Source organism: Psittacula echo, assembly GCF_963264785.1.
Source record: "Psittacula echo genome assembly, chromosome: 5".
Classification (NCBI taxonomy): domain Eukaryota; kingdom Metazoa; phylum Chordata; class Aves; order Psittaciformes; family Psittacidae; genus Psittacula; species Psittacula echo.
In genome coordinates, this window is record NC_137739.1 from 38,528,333 (window position 1) to 38,541,283 (window position 12,951).

The following is a 12,951-nucleotide window of genomic DNA, read 5'->3' on the forward strand; positions in this document are numbered from 1 at the left end:
GAATGGTAAAGCAAGCTGATGCCTCATCTTCTGCAAGGAGCTGCCCTCAGTTGAAAAGCACATTCATTACAATGGGGTTAAGAGCACTCAAGCTATATGTTTTGCTAAAATTCATGAAGATGATTGCTACAGCTAACAGCTTTGATGGACATTAGAACTATAACACATTTGCAATGGGGAATAGAACAAAAATAGATTAACAATCAAGACAGCCTATAGAGATATGCAGTACAGCTAGATAAACCTGCAATGCAGGATCAAATACCTATGAAAAAAAAATCAATGGAAGTCTATAAACTAACTTTCTCAAGTCAGACTCTTAGATTACGACCTCTGTCACCTGGTCAGGACAGTGACCCAACCCACCAGAACAAAGCTGCCATTTTCTAATTACAGCTAAGCTTGTAGCAGAGGGACCTCTGATAAACAATCTTGAGCAACAAGAATAGCAGAAATGTCAAAGGAATCTTACTGAAGCAAGAAAGAATTGTTTGCCCACTTCGCTCATCAATGTGCATCCACATTCAGATGCAAGATTATATACTCCAGGTTGTACACTTCAAGAAATCCTAGTTGCTCTGATTTACCTAGAGAAATCTAATGATGGAAAAGTTTATCTACTTTCATGCTGCAACAAATAAGAATCATTGCAAACATCTACTCTCCGCTCACCGAGATCTTAGAACAACAGTTGCACAACACACCCCATCTGCATATTTTTGCAGAACGTACAGGATGGTTGAGGTTTCCTTTTACATTTTTTTCCACTATATTTTAGCTTTTCATATTATTCTATTCCTCTGAATAAAGAGAAATAGGAATGGGCCTGTTTCTTGAGAGATTAAAGAGGCATTGTCCCCTGACTATACATTGCCATTGAGTAAAGAATATCTACCAGATCCTTGGCCCGTGGACACCAGGTAAGTTCTTTCAAGTCAGTAAAACTGTGAAGCTTTAAGCTAAGCTCTCTATTCAGAGAGTTAATGTGCATCACTCCTGACTACTGCACACAGCTGTGCAAACACCTCATTTACAAATTAAACTTTACTTCTGCTTTCGACCTCCTTTCTCCATCTGTCCTCTGGTACTTAAAACACTTCGTCCATCCTCTTTTCTTTCACAAGTTTTTGGCAAATGCCTAAGATAAGCAATTATTATCATTGACACCTAACATCACAGCAGCCTAATGCACAGCTTACAAAACACAATACTAATATCATATGTGGAGAACACAAAGTTACAGGATCAGAGTCTTATCTGCTCTGCAACCGAGTGTATGAAGTATAAATAAATTAAAATGTCTCCGATACTGCTCATTTCTCATTCACTCAAGCAGACCCCTTAGGACATCTCATCTCTTATCACATCATTGAGCAGTAGCACTATTCATAAGGCAAGACCATCTAAAACATCCTCTAATGCAGGTGGATTGTGCTAGGAGTTCTTTCTGCTCTGCTCCCTCCCAGTCCATTTTAGGATTCCAGTGGTGCTGCATGCCCACTGCAATATCTCCAGTGTCTTCTTCCAAACCATCTATCCTAGTAGCAGCAGCACATCCTCTCAACTACATCCTTCCCCAACATGTAACTGCCACATCCTTTCCTCTTTCTTCTGCTTTTAGGAAGCAGAACAAGAGATGCTCCTAACGCATGGGAAATTTGTCTTTCCAGGTCTTGCAGGTCTAAAGACTACTGCCAACCCATCATTACAATGGCGTGCATTACAGGAGATAACAGCAAGTGGAGGTCCAAATTGTCCTTAATTAAACCAGGCATATCCATGTGGTCTGTATGCTTATAATGCCATGAAGTGTCTTCAAGGAGACCTTAAGGGCATCATAAGCACAGCATGAATTTGGATTCCTTTGCATCATTTAACTCAAACCATCAATCACAGTCTTTAAATCATGAAAGGTATATAATCTTTAAATACTGAAGGGTATGAGATTAGTCCTTACACTGTGCATTGAAGGGCATTAGATTCTAGTATTGTGCAGTATGTGTTATGTGGAGCAGTAAACACAAACATTTGCATTGTGTAAAGGATGCCCTGGGTATCCTGAGGTTGGCTGAGTACATTCACCCTAGCTGCAGCAATGACAGCTGATCAAGGGAGGCTTTGCCCTTGCCCAAATGAGTAATGAGGGCCAACAAACCATATGATATAAAAGGCTGAAACTCTTCCAGTACCAAGGACTGACTGCCAGATCCTGACCTGACCCTGACATATAAGAAGACGCCATTCATTGCTGGCCACACCTGAGCTAGACTTCAATCAGAAAAGCACAAAACAGGTGATTAATTTTGCATGTGTAAGCTATATGATTAGACTCAGCACCCTGTGGACTCTTGCTGCATTGGCATTGAAGCTGTAATACAGTAATTACATCTGGTCAACCAGACACTTCCTACACAAAGTGGGTATTGATAAGACTGTTAAAATTGTCAAGGGCTTTTAGCTTCAGCCTTCCCAGTGTAAATTTCTATTCACAAAATTTCCTAGATTTCAGATTATGGTGTTCATTTTAGTTTCAAACCACCTACCTGCCACATAAATAGCCCTTATTAGCGTACACAGACTAGTCCTGACTTCTACTGGTTAAAAATCAGCAGAAACAACTGCAGGGGTCTGCAGAGAGTCCTCTTTTTTACAGGGTGAATTTTTCCTGGGGGCTGTGTGCCTCAACTCATTCTGTAGTTCCCAGGGGAGCAAAATGAATAGGTGAAGCACAGTGAGGAACAGCCTTTTACAAAGCAATCACCAGCCCACCAAACTAAACCCCAGCTTCACTTCACCCTGAGGTTTGCTGAACATCAAGGTGAAATCCTGGACTTGAGCAGCAAGATCACCTCACTTCCTGGTCTTCAGCTGAACAGGACCCAAAATATACAAACACCAATTACAGAAGGCATCCACTACTCAAAGTCAGCTCTGAGTGGCATAAAATGACATTTCGATAAAGTACACCAGGGATATGGCTCAAGCTTCTGTTAAATCTTGAACAGCAGGAACCTTATTAATCTTTGGTTTCACAGCAGTCTCCTTCTGCTGGCACCTTTACTTCCTGACATCTCAGTCTTCTGAGAGTTAATGATTGGCAAAACAAGCATTGCCAAATCTGAAGGACTTTATTTCCAATTTAAACTCAAATCAACTCAAGACTTCAGATCATCAGTACCTCCAGGGTAGACACTTGGAGTAGGTAGCTACCAAAGCTGAGTAAAAAATAATTCAAGGGTACACTGCAAAAGATGTCTACATAGACCCCTCCCTCTTCCCTGAAGAGTTCATGGAAACCCACACCACCACTAACCATTCCATTCTTGCAGGTCTCATCCTCCAAGGGCAAGTTGAAAGCATGGTTAGGAATGATCTAGCAGCTCCTTAGAGCTATTAAAGACCTATTCAAACATAACTGGCATCTCATCCATGTCAAGTGGGCAACTTCTGTTGAAATACAGGACACTGTGACATGCACTGTGAATAGCACCAGAACCTTAAGACAGCAAACACTGCAATGGCATAGTGGCTTAATACTCACACTCAGCAGGAGGCACTTGTTTTCTTTGATGGCGCCTATGCAACCCACGAAGCCAATGATCATGACAAATGTCCCTGTGACAATCAGTAGGTTGGCAGCTGACAGGGATGGGAAAGAAGAAGAGAGGGTGGCAAAATTCCCTTGGGTAACAGCCAGCCAGATGCCTACTCCAAGGATTCCACAGCCTCCTAACTGGGAAAATAAAAAGAAACAAAGAAATTAAGTTACTGTATCCAAGCAACCCCAGATATTCATCCATATCAATATGGCAGCAGTCACACTTAATAGAAAATAATCTCTCCCTAAGGCACATTCAGTAGGGAGAACACACAAAAGAGAAAGAAAAAAAAAGTCACGGAGGGGGAACTCACCAGTAACACTCAAGAAAAAGACGCAAATTTCCTAAATTGAAGACACACCTTCAAATATCAGGTCTTTCTCTCTAATGAAAAAGCAGACACTGGGTAAAGGAGAAATTCCCGAAGAGTCAGATCCCAAAGGGATTGAAAAAAATCCATATTCTCTATCGGTACTTCAGAGAGATGTTCCGTGAAGCTCTTTCGATGCCCTGTTCTTCCCATCTAATAAATCTTCTCCCATCCCTGGCACATGCCATAAATAAATCTTGTCAGAGCATCCCCTGGTAGGACACCTCCCACCTCTTCTTAGTTCTTGTCCAAGGTCTAGCCTCCCTCGGAAGCAAAAGAGCATTTAAGTGTAAAGGGGCAGAGAAGGAAGGACTATCCTCCTGTAGGAAAAAAACCCAAAGATGATGTTTACTCCTAATGTGGCCACTAGTTTGGCAATTCAATCCTCAGAAGGAGACTTGGCTGGTTTAGGAAAGGTTTGAGAGCAGTCATACAGGCTCCCCATGCACAGAGCAAGGAGAAGGGAGGATGCCAGTGCAGGCAGCAGCCACCAGTAACCCATAAAATTTGTAATTATTATATACACAAAGACTTTTAAAAAACGCAAACATTTATGAGCATGCTGCTTATAATTGCGAGAAAGCCTGCGGAATTGTAACAATCTGAGTAAAGCTGAGCAATTAAATAGAATTAAACCAAAGGGGATTTTGCATTATTATACAGTCACAGCAGAGCATCACTTAGGTTTCTTTCTTTCTTGCTCTCCCTTTAAAATAAGCAATTTTTATTGAGTTTTATAATTGGACTTTATTATCCAAATCAATTAAAGGCTAAGAAAGAAATTGTGTTCATAGAGTAGTAAGCCAGACATAGGAGCGTATCAATTAAATGTCTGCATAAAGTGGATGAACATAAGGCAGCTCATGAATCAGGGAAGGAAAAAGATAGAGCTAATCCTGGGGCAGAGCTAAGCCTCAGAAATGAAACACGGAAGAGAAACACAAAAGCCAAAGCAATTTCTTGTACTAATTGCTAAGGTTCCCTCCACATGCCACTGAATTCCCCCTCAATAAGGACAATAAAGGCAGCTGTGCCTCAAGGCAGGACTCCTCACCCCAGCTGCAAACCGGTCTATTAGTTCAGAACTAAAGAATGCAACAATACCTCACTGAAATGTACCTCAGCTGCAACAATCTATGGATCTCCACTGAGAGAAGGCAGATTCCAGCATACAGGGACTCAAATCATTTCATTCAGAAGCCTTTTCATATACAGGCATCTCATATCACCATATTCACCCTGTAGCATAGTACCCTCTATAAACACTACAGAGGGACAGTCTGTTGCCTGGCCATATACACTGGAAATAGCTCCCCTCTATGCCCACTTACGGACCATGATCTGAAACATAACTGAAGAATAACTAGGGGAGAGAAGGAGGAAGAATACTTAGAGCAGATAATCCACAGAAAATCATTTAGGGTAACTGAGGGGGTATAAACAAAAGCTATCAAGATGGCCCAAGGGAAAAATGTTAAAAAACAAAACAAAACAAAACAAACCAACAAAAACCCCAAACAAATTCCTTAAAATGGAATAAAACTCTCAAGGTCTATTGGACTACAGAATAGCATTGAAGGAGAGGTGCAAAACACTCAAGTTAAAACCAAACTGGTCAAAGTGCTGACATACAGTCAGCACTGAATGGTACATTTAGACATACATAGACATACAAGCACACAATAGACATACATATCACTAAACTGGCAGAATGGTATTGGACAGCACAACTGCACTTCTGCTGCTGCAGCCTGGTGGATGTTCTACCTCAAAGCCACAGGCAGTAAGGCCGCACAAATGGGCCAGTTAAGCCTAATGAGGGCAGGTGCCCAGTGGCAGCAGAGATATCACCTTGCAATATGTTTAGCTATTATCTTTAGTTCTTTGTTCTGAAGCAATTCAACAGCACCAATAAAAGGCAGCTTATTTCATCACCTTTTGTGCTCCCCGTGTTGCTACACTGCTTTGAGTGATAGTGACACCTACAACTATCATTCCTGTTATGGAAGGTGGGTCTCACCAAGGACACTGCTGTGTTCAATAGAGGCAAAACCTGCTTGCCTGCCCCTCCATTGCCCATTAAATTCTTTATGATGTACAATGCATAATGCTTGAGACATCATTGCCCTTAGGACATTTGATTCCAGCGTCTTCTCCCTCCAAAGTAATTCTTGTCTGCTGAAACTGGGAGTTCACGCATGGCACAAAACATCACAAAACCAGGAGATGGTCCATTCAAAATGCTGTGACTCTGGCTGTACCCATTTAGATCAGGGCTGAATATTTCAGGTCAGCTGGTCAGCAGGAGTATCTCACTACATTGCCCTTAATTCAGAGATAATCCAATGTACATCAGGCTCTCCAGAAGCTCATTATCTTCCTATTTTTGAAGAGCTAGTGCACAGCTCTTCCTTAGGCTGATTAACCAAATCCTGAAATGCACAAAGGGATTCTTTGAGCATTAAATCATCCAACTGAAACTGGATTTCATGAAGTGCTGCTTAGGAAACGTCAGCACACACTACTGAGGGCTGTTCCACCTTAGTATAGCCCTGTTTCTTTTCCCACAGCAGAACATCCCTTCATGGTTCTTGATTAAAGTCACTGAACAGTCACACCAGGCCCTGGGAAACAGAGGCTACCCTCAACTCTAGTCTAAACTGCTCCTTAAGGCCCCCTTTCTGCCAAGGGGTGAAGCACACCTGTAAGTCTCTGTCCAATGACTATTATTATACTCGAGCACCTGGCTAAGGAAAAGCTTAAAGAAACCAAGACCCACCAAGAGAGGCATAGGAGCATTTCCAACTATAGCAGAATATTTTCTCTTCCCAAACATTCAAAAAGCTCGGTCCTCCTCCCACCCCTGCAGAACTGAACTGCAGAGTAATTCCCAGCCTAAGGTGCAGGGATCAAAGGGATCACATTTATTTATTTTGGATCAGAGCAAAAGAAAACTGTTGTAGTTGGTTCTATGCCGCCTATCTGTTTTGATTTCTTCATCTTGCTATGTAAGGAGCTGTTAAGTTACAGATAATTTTACTTAGTTATTTATGATGTTCCCTTTCCCCTACTTTTTCTCTCCCTACCCCATCCCCAAGCCCCAAGTCCCTGTTTGTGCCAAACAGTCAGAAGCAGAGTGACGAGACGACATGTCTTGACAGCTTTCAGGGCTTGCTGAGATGTGAAATTAAACAAAATCAAAACCATTAACAGGGCTACTCTTGACAATTTGGGTGTTTCCCTGCAAACAGTGAGGCTATCATGGTTAAAAGAGAAAACATGAAACCGAAAACATGAGCAAGAAGTCTGGAGCTTGAACCTCATCTATTGGCAGTAAAATATGAGTCTGTATTGACTCCATGTGGTGAGTGCAGGGTTGACTTTTTAAAAGTAAAAAACAAATCCTTCTCAACGATGTCAGGCTACTGACAACAGCATTTTTTTTAATTCCTTTGGGAATTGTTTAACACATTATTTGCCTAACTGCTCATGATAATCCCCTCTCCTGCAGGCAAGGCAGCTCTTGGCACAACCTGAAACAAAATGTGGCTTCTAACAATTTTTTATAATAAATGTTGCATTTCTGGTAAAATCTTTTACTCTAAGGTCAAAATAGGGGGATATCAGAAAGGATAGTTATCATAGCCCTAAGACTTAAGAGATTTAAGTGTTTGTTCCAGGACAGACCTCAGTGTAAATCTCAAATATGCCTGAGTTGTGAAATAGTGAGTACAGACACACAAGTAGTGGGTTCTTTGCAAACCCCGGACTTTGCAATTGGTTGTTGAAGGAGTATTTTATTCTGCTCAAGACAAATTTCTCATAGGCACTTATAGAGCGGAGTCGAGCAGTAAAGCACGTGGTTTACCCTAAAAGCATAGATTCAGTCTGTATCGCCTTCCCCAAGGGATACACAGACACGTGTGCACTCCCTCTCTTGGCACAAAAGCTGCCTATGGAATTGGATCCTCCAAATTGTTCTAATGGACTAGAAAATAAATTATTCAAACTTCAGTGCATACATTTAGAATAGATCTTACAGTATGGTAAACAGAGTAATCCCAAACAGCCCTAGATATATGCATGTTGTTGGAGAAAATTATTCTGAAGTTACAGCTATGCACTTAAAATACTGCAGGAGAAATTGCCTTATTGTTCATGATAATGGTATTGGTGTCTTTAAGTGGGTTTTTATTGGTTTTATTACACAGAAAATGCATCTAATTGAGGCTTCTCAGATTGTATCTGATTAGAATCTACCCATCATACTTCCTCTTTTAGATAAAAAAAATACACTGATAAAAGAATCCAAGTGGGAAGTATGACCAGTTGTTTTGTAGTTAAACTAACTTACTTGAGGGTTTTTCTCCCCAGCCTCCACATAATTCAAACTAGGAGGGCTTTCTCAATCCCACTTACTATTCAGTTACTTCTGTATGAATATGCTTCCTCCTCTAACTATGGAGTAAGAGTATACAATGGAAAATCAACATCCAAGCATTAATAATAGCGATGTGAACATCATTCAGCAGATGTTCTTGTAATGTAAGGCATACTTAAATTGCTGTTTCTTTCAGCTAGACATACAGAAGAGGTGAAAATGGAATGCATATATGCATTGACAGGATCAAATGAATCAAGGAACTTACATGGAAAAAACAGAGACATGTGCTAATGCAGACTGCAGCACTCTATGCAAGCATATACAAACAAATGCAAACAACCTGTTGGTGTAGCTGTTGCCTATCTTGGAGAAAGGAGCAGCCACTTCTGGAAAATACCTTCAAAGACACTAGCTACTTCCGGAACACACCTTCAAGCCAGCAGTTCATGGCCATTAAGACTACCGAAGACCCTGTAGACATCCAACTGTACCACACAACCACTAGCTACTACTAATACACAGGATGACTGAATATGCAGATGGTGTCCCACCACATGGCTGGATAATTTAGCAGAGCTCATGTGACATATACTAGCAGTATCACCTCAGGGTAGCACAAGCTGTATTTCTCCTGCTAGGCAGAGGTCTGAAATTTAACAAATATGGGATGGTATATGGAAATCTAGCAAATACAGGATGATATAAAATGTAATTTCTGTATGCCTCTGATTTTGAAAGTTAAATGGAGTAGTAAATGGGTAACTGAAGCATATTTCTACCCTTAGTGTATGGAGGCTCTAGAGCTCTGCAGTGCAGAGCTAAAGGATATGCACAATCTCATCCATCTCATCCGAAGTGGCCATGATCTGAGCTGTGTCCTTCTAGCAACAATTTAAAAAGAAATAGGAAAAAATACTCGAAAACAGAACAATTAGTACGGACTACATTCCTAAGAGTGAAGAAACTGGAACAGTAACAGTCCAGAAATGCCAGAGTGAGATGGAAAAGGTGAATAAAGGATTGTTATTCATTTTTCTCAAGATAAAAAAAGCTAGAGGTTATTTGGTCTGGAAGCTGAAAACCAATAAAAGCAAGTAGTTTTTCACAAAACATTTAATTAAGTTCTGGATTTCATTGCCACAGAGTTTTGTGGATGTCAAAATATAAACAGGTTCAAAAGGAAAAAAAAATTACAGAAAGCAAAGGTATCCAGCATTTATGAAAAATGGTATTTTGCATGCAGACCTTGCAGGGGAAGACCTTAAACCATTAACTGGAGCACCTGGCAAAAATCTCTCAAAGTTCTATGAGAACAACCCCTCAAAGTTCTATGAAATGACCAGAAGAAAGCTAAGACTCAGGAGCAATCAGAGGAACCCTAGTGTCCTGGGTTCAGCAGTAGCAGTCATTTTTTTCTCCTTCTTAGTAGCTGATGCAGCACTGTGTTTTTTACTTTCGGCCTGGGAACAGCGCTGATAACACCGACGTTTTTAGTTGCTGTTCAGAATGTTTAGTCTGACAAAGGACTTTGTGAGTCTCATGCTCTGCCAGGGAGGAGGGGAAGCCAGGAGAAAGCAGAGACAGGACACCTGACCCAAACTAACCAAAGAAGTATTCCAAACCACAGCACGTCATGCCCAGGATGTAACTGAGAGTTACCCAGAAGGGCTGGATCACTGCTGCGTGAGGGCGAGGTATCGGTCGATGGGTCATGAGGTGTTGTATTCTCTTCCCTTGTTATTTCCTTTATCATTATTATTATTGGTGGTAGTAGTAGTGATTTGTGTTATACTTTAGTTACTAAACTGTTCTTATCTCAACCCGTGTGAGTTACATTCTTTTGATTCTCCTTCCCATCTCTCCGGGAGTGGGTGGAGGAAGGGGGGGGAGTGAGTGAACAAGCTGCCTGGTTGGGTTTAAACCATAACAATTTCAAATGCCAATATCCTCAGCTTTGATTATAAGCAGTTAAAAATTAAAAGCTTTATGAAACTAGCTGTTTGGCCTTGCCATTCCATATTCTTTTCATTTTGCTTAAAAATCAGTTTCAAAGACAAAAATCTCATCTTGCAATATGGGCTGTTACATACACAAGCAGCAAACACCTCCAAGAGTTGCAGGCTTACATTCCCCTCCATGGCAGTCAGCATGACTGATCAGTAACAATCCTCATCAACAACAGCCAAGGGTCTAGCCTGAATGTCATACTGCTGCTGAATTTGCAGCAGTAAGGTCAAAATTTACCCTAGAAGAAACTATGTAAATATCTGTCAGGGTTTAGAAGAACTACTGTCTTGTTTTTGGTGACTGAATTAAGGCTAAAGGGCCCCAGAAGAGGAGGATAATATCCGCTGACCAAGGACATATATCTAATTAGCAAGAAGCTGGCAAAGTAAAGGAAGACTGTTGTCCTCAGATGATACATGGCTATGAAAGGATAAAAACAGTAGAGGTATTCTTCCCCAAACAACCACTGGAGACCCTCCGAGATCCCCACATCCACGCAGAAGACTTTTGGTTGCTCAGCACAATGTCCCGCATAGGCATAGAGAATTTTGATTGTTCAGCACAGTGAATATGTACTATGTAGGTAGAATAATTGCATTAGTTAAGTGGAGCTTCGTAACTTGTGTATAAGTATCGGAAGAAGGATCCTGGTAGGTGTGCTTGATTTGTGGAAATGCATCACCGAGCACCCTGCGCAGAATAAACAATGTCTCCTTTGTAAAGGGAGTGTGTTTTGAGAGTTTGCTTTCAAGCAGGCAACAATGCTAAACTTATGACTTGATTAACATGCTGTCTCTCCTTTACAAGCACTGTTTTGTCAGTTTCAACACAGTGTACAGTACTCAACATGATTTCAAAGTAGACAGACATGCCATCTTCCACAGGCCTGCATGACAGGCAAGCAACTGTTACACGCGCACAGGTAGCTGCAAGTTACAACCCTAACCCATGTTCTGCCTGCCAGCATGACATCTTGGGATTCATACCTTCACTGCCCTCTAACTGCACTGTAGTCTTTTCACAGGTTGACAGAAACACACTTCAATAGCTCATGTTGTTGCTTTCCTTCCTTTTAGACGCGTTTCTCCTATACATAGGTTTTGGTTTAGGATATTTCACCCAGTGCATGAGCCTGACAAATACCAAGAGCATTTTTATCAAGCCAGGAAAGTCTACAAACAAGACTTCGGAGCTGTACGTAGGCAAAAAAAAATCATAAGAAGGGCATTATTTTCCACAGTGTCAATAAGAGAAACATAAAATGCTGCTATTTCATTTACCCTGGTGAGGATTGAGCCTCAAGAGCTTAAGCCTTAAGAAATACATTATTCTTTGCCAGTTGAGCTCCACCACTACACTGCAGTCTCATACAACTCAAGTAAATTTGAGGACAATTGAAGATGTCAAAAAACCAGAGTACCATGCTGACACCCCGCTAATGGAAAAGAGAATAAAAAGTCATTCCGTTAATTCCTGCTGTTTTATGAGTAGCATTCTCCTGTGCACTTGCTCCTCTAAATCATAGTTATCTATCAACTACAGTTACAAAAGAACAGAACTACTTTATGAGTTAATACACCCAATCTAAAAGTGATATTTTCCTTTCACGGGCCAGAAATTCATTGAAACACTTAAACCAGTGCTCAATTGCATCCTTATCTAGCAAAGCATTTAAAGCATGTGCTTAACTGCCGCAGACTTTAATTAGCCACTTCTGTAGTGCACTTAATTGTCCCATACTGCAAAGTTGTATCGCTGAGGATGCAAAAACTTGCAGAAATAGAACAGGTGAGATGACCTATTATGGCAGCATTGCTGATAAAAGATTAAACATGATCACAGAATGCTAAAAAATTGTTATTATCAGTTTCATAAGCATCTAATTTGGACACTTGCCTAAACTCTACTTCAAATTAAGGATTATGAGTAAAGTACTGAGTTAATGACAACTCACTGAAATAGAGCAAACGCACGAGCTGAGTTAGAAGAGGGCAAGGGATGAATACATGACAACGAAAAGAATATGTCTCTTTTTAAGTTCTAGTTTTAACTGCTGCCAAATTGAAACCGTTAAAGCTTTTTCATCTGCTCCTCAAATGTAATTTCTAAAACCACCTGGGATGAATGTAATGAAATCGATAGAGTTGCAAAGAGGAATACACGCATGAGGTCCAGAATCAGAATCCATCAAATGAAGTTACATCTTTTAACAAAGAAGCAGAAATGAGAGAAAGCTGGGTGTGCTCTGGAGTCTCTGTTCTGTACCCATAAAATAATGCACAACTTTTTTAATGACTTTGTAACATAAACTGGGAAGAGACCAGGTCTGGAGCTGTAGATGCAATTTTAGTCACTTGTTACATATATAGCACTAAATACAGAAAACAACAGGAGCAAATAAAATGGTAAAGTTTGGTCTTTTACACAACCCAAAACCTGTGATTTCCATAAAGGAGACTGTTGATGAAGAATTTCACCTAAACCATTTGGTGAGATGCTGAGAGAAGCCGATGATAACAAGCATCAAATAATGACTCCAGATGCCATGGCTCAGTTCCCTGGTTTACCCCAGATATCTTCCATTGGATAAA

General features: G+C 40.7%; 1 protein-coding gene across 15 annotated transcripts in view; it reads right to left on the reverse strand.

The window, feature by feature from the left end:
• Positions 1–12,951, reverse strand: part of TSPAN4 (tetraspanin 4) — a gene marked incomplete at its 5' end in the record, with an annotated part of 479,305 nt that overhangs the window by 80,172 nt on the left and 386,182 nt on the right. For 9 of the 15 annotated variants that reach the window (XM_080617776.1, XM_080617779.1, XM_080617778.1 and 6 more), the window contains one exon: positions 3,542–3,733. The exons of 1 other annotated variant lie outside the window; for it this stretch is intronic. In XM_080617776.1, coding sequence (XP_080473902.1) covers positions 3,542–3,733 — 192 coding nt within the window. The remainder of the gene's footprint in view (positions 1–3,541; positions 3,734–12,951) is intronic. 5 more of the 15 variants (XM_080617773.1, XM_080617774.1, XM_080617772.1 and 2 more) reach the window with 1 other exon arrangement.